At 43.1% G+C, this 20,392-nt stretch overlaps 1 protein-coding gene across 1 annotated transcript in view; it reads left to right on the top strand.

Annotated features, from left to right (window-relative positions):
- LOC124711947 overlaps positions 1 to 20,392 on the top strand; it is a 211,421-nt gene that overhangs the window by 149,225 nt on the left and 41,804 nt on the right. The window contains exon 2 of the mRNA XM_047242214.1: positions 17,306 to 17,517. Within this exon, the coding sequence (XP_047098170.1) occupies positions 17,306 to 17,517 (212 nt within the window). The remainder of the gene's footprint in view (positions 1 to 17,305; positions 17,518 to 20,392) is intronic.

Genomic DNA, 20,392 nt, shown 5'->3' with positions numbered 1-20,392 from the left:
TGAATGCCACAAACTACTAATTAAGTCTGTAATTGTCAATATTATGTGACTTGATGTCCTTCACCTCATAAGCTGACTACCCTGAATTACTGCAATGTCCATTTGTCCTGTTTATCCTAGTGATCATGGAGCACTATCTTTGGTTTTGCACTAATTCTACGTTGGTGTGCCTTGTAAGAGTGTGGTGTTGACACGACATGCTGTCCACCACCGTGAGCAATGAAGACGTTATTATGGTCCCACTGTTTGGTGTACCTAATGTACTGCCAAAATGAAAACATGGAACATTACTACGACAGTTCAGTGTCTTTGCTACACTGATAAATTCTGATGGGAAAAGATCTTCAAGTTGTGTCACTTGGTGTTGTACTTCTGTGGAAAGATATGGACTTTCAGAGCAGCTGTGTGCAATCTAAAGTGCTACAACCATGATGCAATCCTTCCCTTTCCTATCCTGATTCTTGTCACATAAAGAAAAAATTTTTTTTGGTAACATCATTTATGTTCATAGGTTATACATTTTTCGATTCGCTGAACTCCAATGCGAGTACACTTATGTCACTTGTCAACATAATATTTTTTGCCAGTCTGTTTATTTGTTCTGAATATGCTAAAGAATTTTTTCAGTGCCTGTGCACTTTATCTGTCAAATAATTTGTATATACTTTTCTGATTTGCTACTATGTTTTGTACTCACATTTTGTCTTTTTCTGATATATTTTGTACTTAGTGCGTGTGCACAACATATACTTTATGTACTACATCTAATTATTCTTGCCAGTCTGTTTATTTGTTCTGCATATGCTAAAGAATTTTTTCAGTGCCTGTGCACTTTGTTATCTGTCAAAAAATTTGTATATACATTTTTCTGATTTGCTACTATGTTTAGTATTCACATTTTGTCTTTGTCTGATATATTTTGTACTTAGTGCGTGTGCACAACATTTAAATATTCTGTAAGTTGTAGAATTTTGTTAGTTAAAGAAAAATTTTGCCGCGCTTGGCAAGTCCAAATGACTCACCATCGCTGCCAAATTTTTGCCCCCCCAGTGGAGGGTTATGAAACACGTATGTAACGCAGCAGCGATGGCGAGGCATTGTAGCATCTGTGACCAGAGAGTATGCGCTTGACCGCGCGAGTGTTGCGAGCGGTTCTCAGTCAGTAGTAGCAGTCAGTCGTTGCGAGTCTGTCAGTTCAGTCGTTGCGAGTCTGTAGCTCTGTCAGTCGTTGCGAGTCTGTAGTCGTCATGCAGAGCGGTCGGTCAGTAGTAGCAGCCCAGTGCGGTTGTGTGATGTAGGCGGTCGGCAACACTGGTCAAGATGAGGAATAAGGTATACTGTTAATTAATATAATCATTAGATAATGAAAAATTTTATTTATTGTAATTATTCTCCAACAAGTCTCCCAATAATAATTTTTTATTTCAAAAGCATTTTCTCAAAAATTTAATTTTTTATTGAACTCAAGATTTCGTTGCACTTCCCATTTCATTCCACTTCTTTTGAAGAAAAATTCCACTAAAATCACAAAAAAAAGAGAATATTATTATTTGCAATGCAGTTCCTCCAAGCGGAGCGCAACAACAAGAGCAGATATGTGACATCCATTTATTCTAAGGTAAGACTTTAATTCTGATTGTTTTACACAGGGCCAAAGACCGATATTTCGGTTTAATTAAATTTTCTTATCACTGAATGGACTTTTAATTTTTCATCAGGAATTTATATTTGAGTCAGATTGCGTATTTCACATTTTTGTTGCCATTGTCAGTACATTTGATTGTGGGCAGGTTACGCCTAGAGCAGTGTCCATTGGCATTCATAAATAATATTTCTGTCTTGTAAATTTTTGTGGGGAGGTTACAAGGTATTGAATGAAATTGGTAAAAAAAGAAATTTGTGGCATAATTTAACTAAAAGAAAGAATCGCTTGAAAGTACACTTTATGAAGGAATAAGGAATCCTCAGTTTGCTAACGAGTGGTAGTGTGGTGGTGGAGGTGAGCTGGAGATTTGCTGCTATTTGTGAAATATGGAAATCGATTTTTTATGTTGAATCTGCCGAAAATTTGTTGTTTAGTACGTATATATTCATAGCTTGCTCTTTAGCCTATTAGAACGAAACATCGACGAAAAAGAGAAGTTTACGTGTGAAAGACGTTATTTGCCGTAGCGCTCGGGAGCGGCAGACTATTTGGATAATTCTAATACAGGGTACCAATACCCCCATTGATAGGAGCACGACTCTCAGGCCTGTTACTGGAGCATTGTAGCGTATCGGTTTTAACCGGAAGATAAACTATTGTATCATCAAAAATACCTGTTAAGCGTTTTACGGCCGCGTTGGTGGCGTGTGTTCTTGCACTTGCATGATGTAGCTGTAGGTCTTTTCATTAGTTACTAGAAAGGTTGCAATGTATTGTTTGCGTAATTATCAGAAGTTATTTTTTGGTCCAGAAAGATCCGTCCCATAATTCGTTTTTCATTAATTGTACAGCACACTCCTGTTTTTACATCATGTATAAGCTCTTAGTGTAACTGATGAGGATTTTCAGAACTCCAACATCGACTGACCTGCCAGGTTCACGACCGTCAGCAAACGCTGACATGCTTCGTGAGGAAAGATCACTGCGGGATCGACCTGTGCTTCACGCGCAGACTGCAACAGCCTACTGTAGTGATGGCGTCGAGCAACGGTATCTGAACTGGCCAACTGCTGAACTACCGTCTGTTTGTGCACAGTTCCATGAGCAGTTGCAGCTGACGTGTGTGTTTCTACGTAACTGGCACGTTTTGAGCAATGTTTATTGACAATTTTATCAACTGGACTGAGCTACTAGATAGAAAAATAACTGTATTATTTGCGGCAAATTTCGATAACGTGCGGTATATTATTCAAAAGCTCTGATTGGTATACCCAATTCTTTGAATGGGCTTCCGTACTATGACATTTCGTCTGCATCACGAGCAATTCGTATTGCACGCATTAGTATGGTTTTACGAGCTATCCAAAAATATTATGGCGTTTAGGAATGAAAGTAACAGCAGTATGCCAGCTTTTTTAAAATTCAAGATCCTAATGAAGATTTGTTTAGCTGCTTCACCAGCTCTGTGGTATGTTCCGTCCCATTGAATTTACACTACTGGCCATTAAAATTGCTGCGCCAAGAAGAAATGTAGATGGTAAACGGGTATTCATTGGACAAATATGTTATACTAGAACTGACATGTGATTACATTTTCACGCAATTTGGGTGCATAGATCCTAAGAAATCGGTACCCAGAACAGTAACGGCCTTCATATGCCTGGGCGTTGAGTCAAACAGAGCTTGGATGGCGTGTACAGGTACAGCTGCTCATGCAGCTTCAACACGATACCACAGTTCATCAAGAGTAGTGACTGGCGTATTGTTACGAGCCAGTTGCTAGGCCACCATTGACCAGACGTTTTCAATTGGTTAGAGATCTGGAGGATGTGCTGTCTAGGGCAGCAGTCGAACATTTTCTGTATCCAGAAAGGCCCGTACAGGACCTGCAACATGCGGTCATGGATTATCCCGCTGAAATGTAGGGTTTCGCTGGGATCGAATGAAGGGTAGAGCCACGGGTCGTAACACATCTGAAATGTAACGTCCAATGTTCAAAGTGCCGTCAATGCGAACAAGAGGTGACCGAGACGTGTAACCAATGGCACCCCATACCATCACGCCGGGTGATACGCCAGTATGGCGATGACGAATACACGCTTCCAATGTGCGTTCACCGCAATGTCGCCAAACATGGATGCGACCATCACGATGCTGTAAACAGAACCTGGATTCATCCGAAAAAATGACGTTTTGCCATTCGTGCACCCAGGTTCGTCACTGAGTACACCATCGCAGGCGCTCCTGTCTGTGATGCAGCGTCAAGGATAATCGCAGCCACGGCCTCCGAGGTGATAGTCCATGCTGCTGCAAACTTCGTCGAACTGTTAGTGCAGATGGTTGTTGTCTTGCAAACGTCCCCATCTCTTGACTCATGGATCGAGACGTGGCTGCACGATCCGTTACAGCCATGCGGATAAGATGCCTCTCATCTCGACTGCTAGTAATACGAGGCCGTTGGTATCCAGCACGGCGTTCCGTATTACCCTCCTGAACCCACCGATTCCGTATTCTGCTAACAGTCATTGGATCTCGAGCAACGTGAGCAGCAATGTCGCGATACTATAAACCGCAATCGCGATAGGCTACAATCCGACCTTTATCAAAGTCTGAAACGTGATGGTACGCATTTCTCCTTCTTAGACAAGGCATGACAACAACGTTCCACCAGGCAACGCCGGTCAACTGCTGTCTGCGTATGAGAAATCGGTTGGAAACTTTCCTCATGTCAGCACGTTGTAGGTGTCGCCATCGGCGCCAACCTTGTGTGAATGCTCTGAAAAGCTAATCATTTGCATATCACAGCATCTTCTTCCTGTCGGTTAAATTTCGCGCCTGTAGCACGTCATCTTCGTGGTGTAGCAGTTTTAATGGCCAATAGTGTATTTGTTTTTTGGTCCTTTTCGATCCCTTATGATTAATATTCGTTAACAGCTCTTTCTAACATGCACCTGTTCTGATATTTAGCGTAACAGTCGTGTCATCCGCAAAGAAAAACAGTTTTGGCCGTACCGAATCACTTCTGACAAGACTGCAGGTGGAGGTCAGACCGAGGCAACGGTGACAGTTGCAGCAAACAGGTTACTGACAAATATACGTGACTAGCCAGTGAACACGCGTTATCCCATCCCATGCACGGTTGCCAGCCCAGCACACAGCCCTACGTTTTCCTGCTCATTACCTGTGAACCCCGCGGTGACGTCACGTGTGACGCTGGCTGCTCGCTCGTGAAGACCAAGGACGCAGGCTGGGAGGCGCGAGCCGCGATGCTTCTCGTTGTTAACCTCAGCACGCACGCAGGCAGGCGCGGTTGCGGAACGAACAAGAGAACTGCGAGGTGCAAGTGTACTGCTACTGACAGATTGCCTGTTGCCTTGTGTCTAGGCTTCTTCGGCCGACGCGTATTTGATGATTTTTTTGACGTTTCAGCAGGACAAGTGGCTGGCATTGTCAGAGCTTCACCCTCCATTGCTGGTGGTGGACCGGTGTCGATCTCACTTCCGCATTGTGTGAGCAGTGGTGGCCGATTGAACTTCATCCAGGGACGAAATCCGAGCACGTGTTCCAGCTTCTGTGTCACCAAACACCATGTGAAACCGTCTGTTTGCAACAGGGTTAAGATGACATGTGCCTCTGGCCAGAAGCCACGACGCCGCCAACCATGAGGTACTCGGGCGTCGATGAAGAGTCAACTGGAGAGTGGAATGGCGCTCTGTTGTCTTCAGTGAAGAAGAGAAGGTTCTGTCTCTATGCGAGTGACGGACGTACACTTGCATGACGTAGACATGGCGAGGTGGCTATTCCAGAGTGCATTCAACCACGATACTCTCAGTTTCTATTTCAGACTTCATGATGTGGGGCCAACAGTTACAACTCGTGGTCTAATCTACAACTATATGCATACTCTGCAAATCACACTTAAGTGCCTGGCCGAGGGTTCATCGAACCACCTTCACAATAATTATCTATTACTCCAATCTCCAAAGAGCGCGCGGAAGAAACGAGCATCTGTACCTTTCCGTGCGAGAACTGATTTCCCCTCTTTTATTATGATGATCGTTTTTCCCTGTGTAGGTCGGCGTCAATAAAATATTTACGCATTCGGAGGAGAAAGGTGATGACAGAAATTTCGTGAAAAGATTCCGCCGCAACGAAAACCGCATTTGTTTTAATGATGTTCACACCAAATCCCGTATCATGTCCGTGTCATTCTCTCCCCTATTTTTCGATAGTAAAAAACGTGCTATTCTTCTCTGAACTTTCTCGATGTACTCCCTTAATCCTGTCTGATAAGGTTCCCACACCGGGAAGCAGTACTCCAAAAGAAGACAGACAAGCGTAGTGTAGGCAGCCTCTTCAGTAGATCTGTAACATTTTCCAGTGTCCTGCCAATAAAACGCAGTCGTTGGCTCGCCGTCCCCACAAGTTCTGTGTGTTCTTTCCAATTTAAGTTGTTCGTAATTGTCATTCCTGTGTATTTTGTTGAATTCTCGGCCTTAAGATTTGACTGATTTATCGTGTAACCTAAGTTTAATGGATTGTTTGTAGCATCATGTGGATGACCTCACTCTTTTCATAATTTAGTGTCACCTACCAATATTCGCAATAACAAACAGATATATTTTCTAAATCGTTTTGCAATTTGTTTTGATCTTCTGATGACTTTACTAGTCGATAAACGACAGCGTAAAAAAAAAATGGTTCAAATGGCTCTGAGCACTATGGGACTTAACATCTGTGGTCATCAGTCCCCTAGAACTTAGAACTACTTAAACCTAACCTAAGGACATCACACACATCCATGCCCGAGGCAGGATTCGAACCTGCGACTGGAGCGGTTACGCGGTTCCAGACTGAAGCGCCTAGAACCGCACGGCCACACCAGCCGGCTCGACAGCGTCATCTGCAAACAACCTTTGACGACTGCACTCAGATTGTGTCGTTCTAGATGAGGTAGAGCAGAGGGCCTATAAACTAGATTGGCGTTTGTGCGGGGTAAAGTAACCAGTGGCCGGTACATTCTGTAGACTGTTTTCGCCATGCTGCTGTCATTTCCTTGGCAGGAGGGTGTTGTGCTTTTCCAGCTGGACAGTCGACGTCCAGATACGGCTTTTCTGACGCCACGTGCTCTCCATGGTGTACAACAACTGCCCTGACCAGGAATACCCCCAGATCTCTCACCAGCTCAACGCGCGTGGGACGTGATGAAGCGGGAACTTACTCATTCTCCAGGACCTGCAAAAACCACTGCAAAAAAAAGCGGGTCAAGATACTTCGGACAATCTATCGCAGGATGGTATTTCGTACCTTTGTGATCGTTTGTATGCGAGAGAACTCACCTGCGTTGCCTCACGAGGAGGGCACTCTGAGTATTGATGCGACGATTTGGGCGCTTTGCACGGTGAACGTGTGTTACATTTGGTCTGAATTCATGATATACTCCTACAACGATGAACTACCTATAACCTCACTTGTCAATAAAATTACATTGTCGTTTAGGGTGTTACATGTTTTTCGGCTGTGTATTTTATTGTTATTAAATCTTAGACAACTGTGATATGTTAATAGTGAGAGTGTAAGCAATTTATGGTTGGGGGAGGAGAAAATAAGAAACTATGTCACACCCCAGAACCCAACACTGGATCTGTGTATGTTATGAGAGGGTTAGCAATATTTTGTCCCATGACCTATTTTGTCTTGTACAGGCATCTATATGTAAGCCCCGACCGGGACTCGAACCAGATGGATAGAGCGTCTGCCATGTAAGCAGGAGATCCCGGGTTCGAGTCCCGGTCGGGGCACACATTTTCAACATGTCCCCAATGAATTACATCAACGCCTGTTTGCAGCTAGGGTGTCCATTTAATTATCATTTCGTTTCTAGCATAGCTGCATGGTCATCCACGGTAACTGTTCTTTCGGGAACAGATACTACCGTCATATATAATTAATAGTAACCTCATACTTTTCACAGATCATGCCAGTTATCTGTAACGAAGTACTATGTGAAAAAAGGTGCGCAGATATTCAATCAGATCCAAGAACAGCGACCAGGGAGAGTTCCTGAAGTGATGCAACTCCACAGTAAAGCCCTCCGCATTCTGCTACACTGACTAAAAACACTATACTAGACTTTCGTTGGGAACTCATTCAACACCCACCTCATTCACCTGATCTTGCGCCCTCAGATTTTCAGCTACTCCTTTCTCTATCGAACAACCTCCAGGGAACTTCCTTTCTGGATGAAAATGCGCACCGAACATGGCTCGGCGAGTTCTTCGCCTCTAAACCACGTGATTCCTACAGTCACAGAATCGAAAAGTCACACCAGCGTTGGGAGAGTGTCGTAGGTCGTGAAGGAGAATATATTATTGATGACTAAAGTCTCTGTTAAGTGTATCTGTTATGTTTATTAAACTTATGGGAAAACGCATCAACCTAACACGTACGACTAACAGGCGATATTGAACGTATGCAAAGAAGGGTAGCAGGTTTGGATCATTCATGTGCTAGTCACATGGAGCTGCTGAAAGTATTGACCTGGCAAACACTTTTAAGACAGACGCAACCTATCGCTAGAAAGCCCTAGCAACCATGAGTACTGATGACTCTTGGTACGTACTGAAACCCTCTTCGCGTCGCTCCCACAGAGACCGCGCAGACGAGATTAATTACAGCGCCCACTGACGCCTTTAACTCTCGCACGGTATCAGCTATGTTTGGTGTCATTTTTGATGCCAGTAATTCTAACGACTTTATGACGATAAAAAATAGAATATTTACACAAAAATAACTACGATTTATTCAGACACCCAAGCACGATGTTGAAATTATAATTCCATAGTTGCTTGCTATAATAAGCTACGTACAAGTTGTACTAGCTATATTTGAAGTATGAAAACGTATATACTACTAAGTTTGTTAAGTTCCAAAAATTATTTTAACACAAAATATTCATGTAGCGCACACCATGTAACAATACTATAATTAATTAATTTTGAAAATCTCGTTGTGGCTCGGAAAATAGATACGCCATACGTCGTTACGTGTTGACTTGAACGTTTAAGTAGTTCCTTTGTTCGTTTGTTTCGTTTTTGTCAGTGTTAAAATGCTAACCACTGAAGAACGTGGCGGTAAATACACAGTTTCAGTTCGTCAAACATTTAATTCAGTTTTCCGGGAGACAACACTCCCACATCGCGATACTGTGCGACATTTGATTAACAAATTTCGAAGTACGGGTTCTGTGACAGATGCAACGAGAAGCGGTCGCCCTAGCGTTTTGTCTGACGATAAACTACTCGATATTTCCGATAAAATGACCACGAGTCCGAACAAGTCAGTAAGAAAACTCGACCAGGAAATCGATGTTAGTGTCAGAACGGCCCACACAGCTGTAAAGAAAAAATTAGAACTTTTCCCATACAAAGTGACGGTCGTACAAAAACTGAAAAATACTGTTCATGGCAAAAGACTGCATTATTGTCAATTTTTCAAAAATTTCGTTCAAGAAAATGGAAGGGATATTCTTAATGAAACGTTTTTCAATGATGAGGCGTGGTTTCATTTAGGCGGGTACATGAACTTGCAAAATTCTCGTATGTGCAGTACTGCAAATCCATTATGTATTCATGAGGAACCACTTCATTCTGTGAAAACAGGAGTTTGGACTGCAATTTCTAGACGTCGGATTGTGGGTCCCATATTTTTCAACGAAACAATAAACGCACAACGATACTGCAGTGAGTTTTATTTCGGTATATTCACTGCGGCAACGGCACGCACGACTCCACGGCACTGCGGAGACACTTTTCGAACACCCCGTGTTATTAGTGGACCAAAGAATGCCTGCAGTTCTGTAGAGCCAAATTCAGTCCAGCGTTCAAGATATGGGTGTAGAATTTAAGTGTCATCTGCACGCTTATTGGTATGCATTACTATTACGCTCTTCATGTGATTGGTGATAGAAAGTCTGAGAGTCAGCGCTTGTCTGTAACTGTGGTCTAAGATGACGTGGAATATATGCAGTTCACGTGTTACATTCCTTGAAGCTTGCTTGTGCACATCAGGAGGTACTGTGTCGTATGTTATCTGTCTGTCCCCTTCTAGATACGAGAGCACAACCACTAGTTTCCTGAATACCATTATCATCTTCACATTCACTCACATCCACTTCATCTCCGACCTAGATATCTTCCTCTATCTTATCTAAATCAGCATCATTCTCATCCTCTTTTCCAACAATACTGACGGAGTATCCCTACTAATCTTCTGTGAATCTGCTAAGGCCTGCTCGAGACTCAAGCCCCTTTCAAAACGTATATCAACATCCATGATGAATAAAATAATTAACATCACGTCTTACCTGAACAAAACTGAATCCCAAATTGTGAATTTGCCATAACAGTACACGTGTATGTATTTGGTACGAATTTTTTACAACAATGGACGTATAAATGTCGATACTGAAAATCATATATTGTGTATCTGGGGTATTTTATGACACTACTGCAAAAATTTCAAATTATTGTACTACGAACCGTGAGATAAACATAAATATTTTATCAAGCTATAATAAAAAAGTCCATGAAAAGCATGTCTGGAGGATGAGAAGCCTACAGTCACATTACAACTGTTTCTTTGTAGTTAAACGAGCCTAAAAAGACCCCTGGGCCCTGACACCATGCGACGGTTAAGAAAACATTCTTCCCGCGCTTCGTACTTGAATGAAGCGGCAAAAAGCCATAATAACTGGTACAATGTACTTTATCCTGCTTTACAGAATGCGGATGTAGATGTAGGCTGTGCCACACTGAGTAGAGATAGGAAAAGCCGACCGGTTAAAACCGATACCTGTATTTTAGTTCCGACTAACCAGTATTTTTAGGTATTTATTTGTTCTCGGTTATAACAAGTGCTTTTTATCTTTTTCTAATAACCGGGTAAGAAACCGAAATATCTATTAGCCGTAGCAGCAGTACTAAATCTTTTCGTTTCTAAATTAACCTTTTTTTAAAAAAAAAGCGAGTAATATTTAGTCATAAAATGTGCATTGGTTTGAGATATAGCGTTTTTATAGAAAATGGGAAAAGTGATGAGTGCTATTTTAATAACAATGTCGACGGAAACAAGCAACAAACACACAGGCTTTATTTGCTTTAAAAGATTAAATATTTGTCTCCCATTTCTATGAGAAAATAAAAGAGGAAGGAAATTACAGTAACAGAAATTCATTGACAGTTTACAAAAAATATAAAACGTAGCTGATCTGCTATCTATCTCTACATAATGTGCCTTTAGCCATTGAAAACGGACAAATTAAGACGAAAAACAGTTCTTCATCCTCTGTTTATACCTTTTAGCACTGATTATTCGTAATGCCCAAACAGTGACATGATCACTTACTACAACATGATTTTTTGAGCAGAGTTTCAAAAAATTAGAATCAGTGGGAGAATCCTGGTGATTTTTGGTAGTATAATGAAATAATAAGCAATCAGTTGCATACAAGAAATTTAATTTCTATGCAGATTTCGGGCACTTAGTGCCCTCCTGTAGAAGGCTGTACAGGAAAATACACCACAAATAAGTAGAAGTCCTAAGAATATTACAGTTAGGGACCAAGAGCATTAAAAAATTTTGAATATTAAAAGATAAAAATAGTACAATGCCTATCGCATTGTTTGCGAGTGTCAATATTAAAGTAAATACAGCAAAAATGCCATGGTCCTAAAATATATATGAAGGAGCACTAAATAATACAATACTGAATCCATTAATACAAAAAGAGCTCTCAGATGCCTACATGTAGTTCACAGTGTGTGCATAAAACTAGTACGACGAAGCGAAACAAGAAGTGCAGACACATCACGCCAGAAGATGTGCCAATCAGCCAACGATATGCGTATCTTGAAATTGGTCTCAGATTGGTGGTGGAAGTACGATAAAATAATAAAACAAAGTAACTATAGTTGCCATAAGGCATAAACAAAATTGTAAGTGGATGGCAGCAGCGTAGTAACTGGTTGCTTATTATTTCATTATACGAGCATTGGCCAGAAAGTAATGCGCCGCATTTTTTCTTCTACAATTCTTTATTGAACATAATGAGAATGACACACACGAAAGAATGGTGTTTTATCTAAACATCCTATTTTTCCACATAATCTCCATCCCGTTCTATGGCCTCCCTCCAGTGCGAAACAAGGGCGTGTATGCCCTGTCGGTACCAATCCTTGTCCTGGTGGCGGAGTCAGTGCTTCACTGTATGAATCAACTCCTCATCATCCTCAAAATGTCTTTCACGAATGCGTCTGTCCTCACGAATCAGCTCGCTGCAACATGTCAGGAGTGACAGCCGTGGATGGTCTCCCTGAGCCGGCCGCGGTGGTCTCGCGGCTCAGGCGCTCAGTCCGGAACCGCGCGACCGCTACGGTCGCAGGTTCGAATCCTGCCTCGGGCATGGATGTGTGTGATGTCCTTAGGTTAGGTAGGTTTAAGTAGTTCTAAGTTCTAGGGCACTACCCGCGGTCTAGGGGTAGCGTCTTTGATTCATAATCAAAACGTCTTCGGTCCCGGGTTCGATCCCCGCCACTGCCTAAGTTTTGATAAATGATCAGCATTGGCGGCCGAAGACTGCCGGCATAAGAAGTCAGCCTCATTCTGCCAACGGCCTTGTCAAAGAGGGCGGAGGAGCGGATAGAGATTCAGGGCACTCTCTTGTCCTAGGGGTGGGAAATTGCCCCTAAAGGCGGAAGAATCAGCAATGATCAACGACATGAGCATGCAGAAGGCAATGGAAACCACTGCATTAAAGACACGTAACGTGTATCCACAGGACATGTGGCCTGTAGTTGAAGAAGTGTCATGATGATCTCTCCATTGGCAAAAGATTCCGGAATAATCCCCCCTTCGGATCTCCGGGAGGGGACTGCCAAGGGGGAGGTTACCATGAGAAAAAGATTGAATAGTCAAAGAAAGGATAACGTTCTACGAGTCGAGGCGTGGAATGTCAGAAGCTTGAACGTGGTAGGGAAACTAGAAAATCTGAAAAGGGAAATGCAAAGGCTCAATCTAGATATAGTAGGGGTCAGTGAAGTGAAGTGGAAGGAATACAAGGATTTCTGGTCCGATGAGTATCAGGTAATATCAACAGCAGCAGAAAATGGTATAACAGGTGTAGGATTCGTTATGAATAGGAAGGTAGGGCAGAGGGTGTGTTACAGTGAACAGTTCAATGACCAGGTTGTTCTAATCAGAACCGACAGCAGACCAACACCGACAACGTTAGTTCAGGTATACATGCCGATGTCGCAAGCTGAAGATGAACAGATAGAGAAAGTGTATGAGGATGTTGAAAGGGTAATGCAGTATGTAAAGGGGGACGAAAATCTAATAGTCATGGGCGACTGGAATGCAGTTGTAGGGGAAGGAGTAGAAGAAAAGGTTACAGGAGAATATGGGCTTGGGACAAGGAATGAAAGAGGAGAAAGACTAATTGAGTTCTGTAACAAGTTTCAGCTAGTAATAGCGAATACCCTGTTCAAGAATCACAAGAGGAGGAGGTATACTTGGAATAGGCCGGGAGATACGGGAAGATTTCAATTAGATTACATCATGGTCAGACAGAGATTCTGAAATCAGATACTGGATTGTAAGGAGCAGAAGTTCAAAACATTAGTCAGGAAGAATCAATACGCAAAGAAGTGGGATACGGAAGTACTAAGGAATGACGAGATACATTTGAAGTTCTCTAACGCTATAGATACAGCAATAAGGAATAGCGCAGTAGGCAGTACAGTTGAAGAGGAATGGACATCTCTAAAAAGGGCCATCACAGAAGTTGGGAAGGAAAACATATGTACTAAGAAGGTAGCTGCGAAGAAACCATGGGTAACAGAAGAAATAATTCAGTTGATTGATGAAAGGAGGAAGTACAAAAATGTTCTGGGAAAATCAGGAGTACAGAAATACAAGTCGCTGAGGAATGAAATAAATCTGAAGTGCAGGGAAGCTAAGACGAAATGGCTGCAGGAAAAATGTGAAGACATCGAAAAAGATATGATTGTCGGAAGGACAGACTCAGCATACAGGAAAGTCAAAACAACCTTTGGTGACATTAAAAGCAACGGTGGTAACATTAAGAGTGCCACGGGAATTCCACTGTTAAATGCAGAGGAGAGAGCAGATAGGTGGAAAGAATACATTGAAAGCCTCTATGAGGGAGAAGATTTGTCTGATGTGATAGAAGAAGAAACAGGAGTCGATTTAGAACAGATAGGGGATCCAGTATTAGAATCGGAATTTAAAAGAGCTTTGGAGGACTTACGGTCAAATAAGGCAGAAGGGATAGATAACATTCCGTCAGAATTTCTAAAATCATTGGGGGAAGTGGCAACAAAACGACTATTCACGTTGGTGTGTAGAATATATTAGTCTGGCGATATACTATCCGACTTTCGGAAAAGCATCATCCACACAATTCCGAAGACGGCAAGAGCTGACAAGTGCGAGAATTATCGCACGATCAGCTTAACAGCTCATGCATCGAAGCTGCTTACAAGAATAATACACAGAAGAATGGAAAAGAAAATTGAGAATGCGCTAGGTGACGATCAGTTTGGCTTTAGGAAAAGTAAAGGGACGAGAGAGGCAATTCTGACGTTACGGCTAATAATGGAAGCAAGGCTAAAGAAAAATCAAGACACATTCATAGGATTTGTCGACCTGGAAAAAGCGTTCGACAATGTAAAATGGTGCAAGCTGTTCGAGATTCTGAAAAAAGTAGGGGTAAGCTATAGGGAGAGACGTGTCATATACAATATGTACAACAACCAAGAGTGGATGATTAAGAACGAAGTGCTCGTATTAAGAAGGGTGTAAGACAAGGCTGTAGCCTTTCGCCCCTACTCTTCAATCTGTACATCAAGGAAGCAATGATGGATATAAAAGAAAGGTTTAGGAGTGGAATTAAAATACGAGATGAAAGGATATCAATGATACGATTCGCTGATGACATTGCTATCCTGAGTGAAAGTGAAGAAGAAGTAAATGATCTGCTGAACGGAATGAACAGTTTAATGAGTACACAGTATGGTTTGAGAGTAAATCGGAAAAAGACGAAGGTAATGAGAAGTAGTAGAAATGAGAACAGCGAGAAACTTAACATCAGGATTGATGGTCACGAAGTCAATGAAGTTAAGGAATTCTGCTACCTAGGCAGTAAAATAACCAATGACGGACGGAGCAAGGAGGACATCGAAAGCAGACTCGCTATGGCAAAAAAGGCATTTCTGGCCTAGAGAAATCTACTAATATCAAATACCGGCCTTAATTTGAGGAAGAAATTTCTGAGGATGTACGTCTGGAGTACAGCATTGTATGGTAGTGAAACATGGACTGTCGGAAAACCGGAACAGAAGAGAATCGAAGCATTTGAGATGTGGTGCTATAGACGAATGTTGAAAATTAGGTGGACTGAGGAATGAGGAGGTTCTACGCAGAATCGGAGAGGAAAGGAATATGTGGAAAACACTGATAAGGAGAAGGGACAGGATGATAGGACATCTGCTAAGACATGAGGGAATGACTTCCATGGTACTAGAGGGAGCTGTAGAGGGCCAAAACTGTAGAGGAAGACAGAGATTGGAATACGTCAACAAAATAATTGAGGACGTAGGTTGCAAGTGCTACTCTGAGATGAAGAGGTTAGCACAGGAAAGAAATTCGTGGCGGGCCGCATCAAACCAGTCAGTAGACTGATGACAACAAAAAAAAAAAAGTTCTAGGGGACTGATGATCACAGATGTTATGTCCCATAGTGCTCAGAGCCATTTGAACCATTTTGGTCTCCCCGACCGCTGCAATTCGTGGAGCTCCGCCGAACCGCTTCTGATGACGTCACCCTCCATCCCCAGCGACTAACTGTATTTCTGTCGACAGCAGATGCTCCACAGACTTTGCGCAAGCGTTTGTGAATATTCCACAAAGTTTCTTTCTCTGCAGTGAGAAATTCAATGACGGCACATTCTTGTAACGCACATCACCTGCAGACGCCATTTTGAAACTATCCTCCAGCTACGCTATCTGTCGGAAGTGACGGAAACGTGGCGCACTCACTCAGGACACTTCAAATAATACATACGTAACGTTTTGGGACCGTAGCATTGTTTTCGGTTGAGAAAAAAAATGCGATGCATTACTTTCTGGGCAACTCTCGTATACGACTAAAGTTGTTAACGCGAATGAAGTACTAAATTTTTTGTAGTGTTCAACCACTTATAATTTTTGACAAAAGCAGTGAACGGTGGAGAGATTGCGTTTGCTTTTATTTGCTTATTTAATTCAGTATTTTGAGTCTATGTACGAGTGCTATCCACAAAGTACATTACGTTTTGGAATTAAAAATAAATAAAGTATTGGAATTTTTTTATATACAGATGAAAGCCACACTTAAATACTACTTTTCTACATAGTTGCTATTTAAATTAAGGCACTTATCGTAGCGATGGACGAGCTCGGAAATTCCTTCGTCGTAAAATTGGGCCGCCTGCGCCTTCAACCACGTGGTTACCTCTTCTTGAAGCTGTGCGTCGTCATCAAAATGCTGCATAGCCAACCACTTCTTCATTGCTGGGAATAAGTGGAAGTCGCTCGGTGCCAGGTCGGGACTGTACGGCGGATGAGGAAACAACTCCCACTTAAAAGATTCGAGAACTTCACGAGTGGCATTTGCCGTGTGGGCCCGTGTGTTGTCGTGAATCAGCAAGATCTTTGAGCCCAACTTTCCCCTGCGCTTGTTTTGTATTGCTTAACCCATGTTTCGTCACCAGTAACGGTGCGATCGAGTAATGAGTCGCCATCTTTCTCGTAAACGTCCAAAAACGTTAACGCTGCAGCCATTCGCTGATTTTTGTGAATCTCTGTCAAGATTTTTGGTATCCATCTTGCACAAAACTTGTGGTAACCAAGCTTTTCGGTAATGATTTCGTGCAACAAACTTCGTGAAATTTGTGGAAAACTCATAGAGAATTTCGTTATTGTGAAATTACGGTTTTCACGGACCGCGGCATCGACTTTTTCGACAAGTTCGACAGTCACTATGCTGGGTCTTCCACTTGGCTCTTCGTCATGAACGTTAGTTCGGCCATTTTTAAATTTTATGACCCATTGACGCACTCCACCTTCAGTGATTATGTTGTCCCCATACACGTCACAAAGCTACCGCTAGATTTCTATCGGTGTACAGTGTTTTGCAGTCGGAAACCTTATTACAGCACGCACTTCACACTTCGCGGCATTTTCAATTAACGCTGACATTTCAAACTGTCACAGTAACTCAACGGAGTACAGCACGAACCTCTCACTAGCACGGCAGGATGCCGACTGAGCGGCGGAATGCCAAGACACCAAGGTGGCCGCGCTAGCCCCGCCCCTAACGGACACAAACGAAAACGTAATGTACTTTGTGGATAGCCCTCGTATCTCGAAGCTGAGTGAGTCAAAATTTTTCGATCTTTGTTCGATTTCTATGTTTATTAGAGTATACAACAAGTATAAAGAACCGAAAATCGGTTGTTTCTCAAACTGGTTATTTTGTACGATTTAAGCACCAGCGTCACCTTCGACGCTTGCTCAGTTGGCTGCCTGTTATGCCCGCAGGGCTGAAGATGGCGGCGGGCGCGGTGTCGGCGCTGCGGTCGTTCGTCAACAAGACGACAGCGACGCTGAAGCCGGCCACCGCGGTGCTGGGCGGCACGACCACGCCGTGCGTCGGCTTCCGCGTCGCCAGCGGCGCCGACGCCAAGAAGCTCAATGTGACGCTCATCGGCGGCCGCCACCTGCCGCCCTCCTCCAACGGATACGTCTTCAAGGTCAGCCGCCAGACTGCGCTCACATCTCACCGGCTAACCCCGTGTGTAGAGTCCGCGCAGAATAAAGTCGCCGGCGTCAGATGCGCAATGTCAGCAGGGCACGCGTGGAGAGCGGACGTGGTGGGGGTGGCGGGCAGGCACTGCAGGAGAAGTGCCGAGCGCTCGAGGGGGACAGCCGCTCTGAACCGAAGCCTAATAACCCTTTTTTCTTTTTTTCAAGCGGAGCCCCTCCGAGCCCACATTTGCACGGTGGCAGTTCAAAAACATTTACCGTCATCTCTGCTTTGGGCAGAATCTAGAAAGAAATCCTGAAAATGCAATAAAAGCAGCGATTTACAGGGTGTCCGAAAAGTCTTTCCCAGATTACATAAATTGATAACTCAGGCTAGAAGTAAGATACAAATATCAAACTGGTGTCTAATTGTTTACAAACTATCAAAGTTTTTTTTCCAAACGTCAGTAAACTTCCACATGAGCACCCTCGGTAGCACGTAGCACATCTAGGCGATATTCAGTTTCCGTCCACACATTAGCCAACATCACTGGGGGGATCGATTCGACGACTGTGGTTATCCGTTGCCGCAGGTTTTCGAGATCTGGTACACGTGTTCGGTAGACCTCGTCCTTCACATAACCCCATAAAAAGAAGTCTAATGGGGTTATGTCAGGAGAGCGTGGAGGCCAAAGCGTTGGCCCATCACGACCGATCCGTCGCCCAGGAAAGGTCGTATCGAGATATGCACGAATGTCCAAACCCCAATGAGGCGGTGCACCGTCACGCTGAAACGAGACATTGGGGTGATACTGAAGCAGCTCAGGAACAGCATACAGTTGCAACATGTCCAGATACACTGCAGATGTGATAGTGGCCTCAGCAAAGAAGAATGGCCCGATAATCCGATCGCGCAATAGCGCGCACCAAACATTCACCTTTGGACTGCCCCTGGTGCACTCCGTGACCTCGCCAGGGGGGTTGTGAACCCCAATTGCGCACATTATGGCGATTCACTACTCCACTGACAAAAAAAGGTCGCTTCGTAGGGAAAGGCAATTCGTCTCAGATAACCATCATCGTCCTCAATACGTGATAGCATTTCGACCGCAAAGTCATATCGAGGTGTACTGTCATTGGGCAAAGAAGCCTGAACGATTTGCACTTTGTATGCACAAAACAATAAACGTTTGTGTAAAATGTCACGGAGAGAGCTTTTTGGCATCTGTAATTCACGTGAGGCCCTGTGCACCGATTTCTTCGGACTTCGCAGAAAAGACTGCCGTACAGCTTCCACCCTGTCTGTTGAGATTCTCGGTCGACCAGACCTCGGAAGGTCAGCAACCGATCCTGTGTTCTTGAACTTCTCATACCAGGCTTTGATGCTCTTGACATCAGGTGGATTCCTTCCAAATGTTTTCCGGAAATGTCTCTGCACTGTGGTTGGTGATCGTGTCTCATGGTACCACAGGACACACTGTGCCTTCTCCTGATTGGTTAACATGGCTTCTTGCGCACTGCACCTCATCCACTAATTACGTACTGTGAACATAAACAGAAAAAAATTTTGATAGTTGTAAACAAGTTTCATATTTGTATCTTACTTCTAGCCTGAGTTATCAATTTATGTAATCAGGGAAAGTCTTTTGAGACACCCTGTATTTTCCCCTGGACCAATTAGTAACTTTAAGAGAAGTGTGATGAGTGGCGGATTTGGAGTAAAACCTACATTTCTCTTGTTGCCATATAAAACGTACTTCTCTTGCCAAAACACAGCAGAGGTTACACAATGCCAATTCACTAACATGTTGTGCAGATGCAGTATCGGACTTCTGAGACAGTGGTGTATTGAGTTTGTTAAGTGAGCAACTGTGGAAAAGTATGGTCAATAGCTTATGAAAAAGTACATCCTCAGTATAAAACTAAACATGTAATGTCTTCATTCATGCTGTGCTAAAACCCACTTCATTTCCCGATCCGCCAGCTATCGATGATCCTTAAAAATTACATTCTTGCATCAAAAAAGTCTGTAATTATGGGATAACATAGTAGATAAAGAAGTTTTGCGCAATAACCATATGGCAAAATACTCTCCTCTTTGCGTGCTATCATTTGCGAAAATCTCATTTCGATATCTCAAAGCGTTTGTGGCATATGAGGAATGCTGTAGATATTTTCTTGTGGCTTTGTCTCTAGTGCGCACGATCGCAAAATAGTGAGCTTACATCAGACCAATTTTCTCGAGACAGATGAAAGACAAAGACCGCCACCAAATCTAAAGAAAAATTCAGTATTTTACCTAAATTTCATACGCAGCCATATATTATGTAATATGCATCAAACACAAAATCATAGTTTGTTTCATTGCTAACATCTTAATGCAAATATCACAATAACTATAACCATTAACAAAATGATGGGCACGTCAGCATGAAGCTGACATATAAAACCATTAGTAATGCAGAAATTTTTTACTGAATAGTTTCTGTCAAATCGACTGAGAAAGATTGCAGAGCATGCACCTAGATTTTGTCATCAAGCGCTTCGTCGACCGGCCACAAGGAAGCAAACAGTTCTGCCCTCCACTTCCGAACAGCCCAAAAAAATCGCCCAGTGCTTTGGACGAAAATTGGTTACTGTGCCTCGCTACCATATCCCGTGTGAACTCTAGCACACTCTGCAACTGTGGGCCATATGTGAAACCGAGCACAATTAGATGGGGACCTCGCAATATTTCCAGTCGAAATTACTTTCGAAAACCTGACACCGTGGACTGCTTGTCACAGCCTTACAGTTCACATCAGAGTTGCAGTTGGCCATGCTGCCTACACTTGGGCCGTGCGGCCTACACTTCAGGCACACATCGCAGAAGTTCTGCCTGCT

This window comes from Schistocerca piceifrons, chromosome 8 (genome assembly GCF_021461385.2).
Source record: "Schistocerca piceifrons isolate TAMUIC-IGC-003096 chromosome 8, iqSchPice1.1, whole genome shotgun sequence".
Lineage (NCBI taxonomy): Eukaryota > Metazoa > Arthropoda > Insecta > Orthoptera > Acrididae > Schistocerca > Schistocerca piceifrons.
Note: the sequence above shows the minus strand (reverse complement) of the source record. Positions and strands in the feature narration are given on the sequence as shown.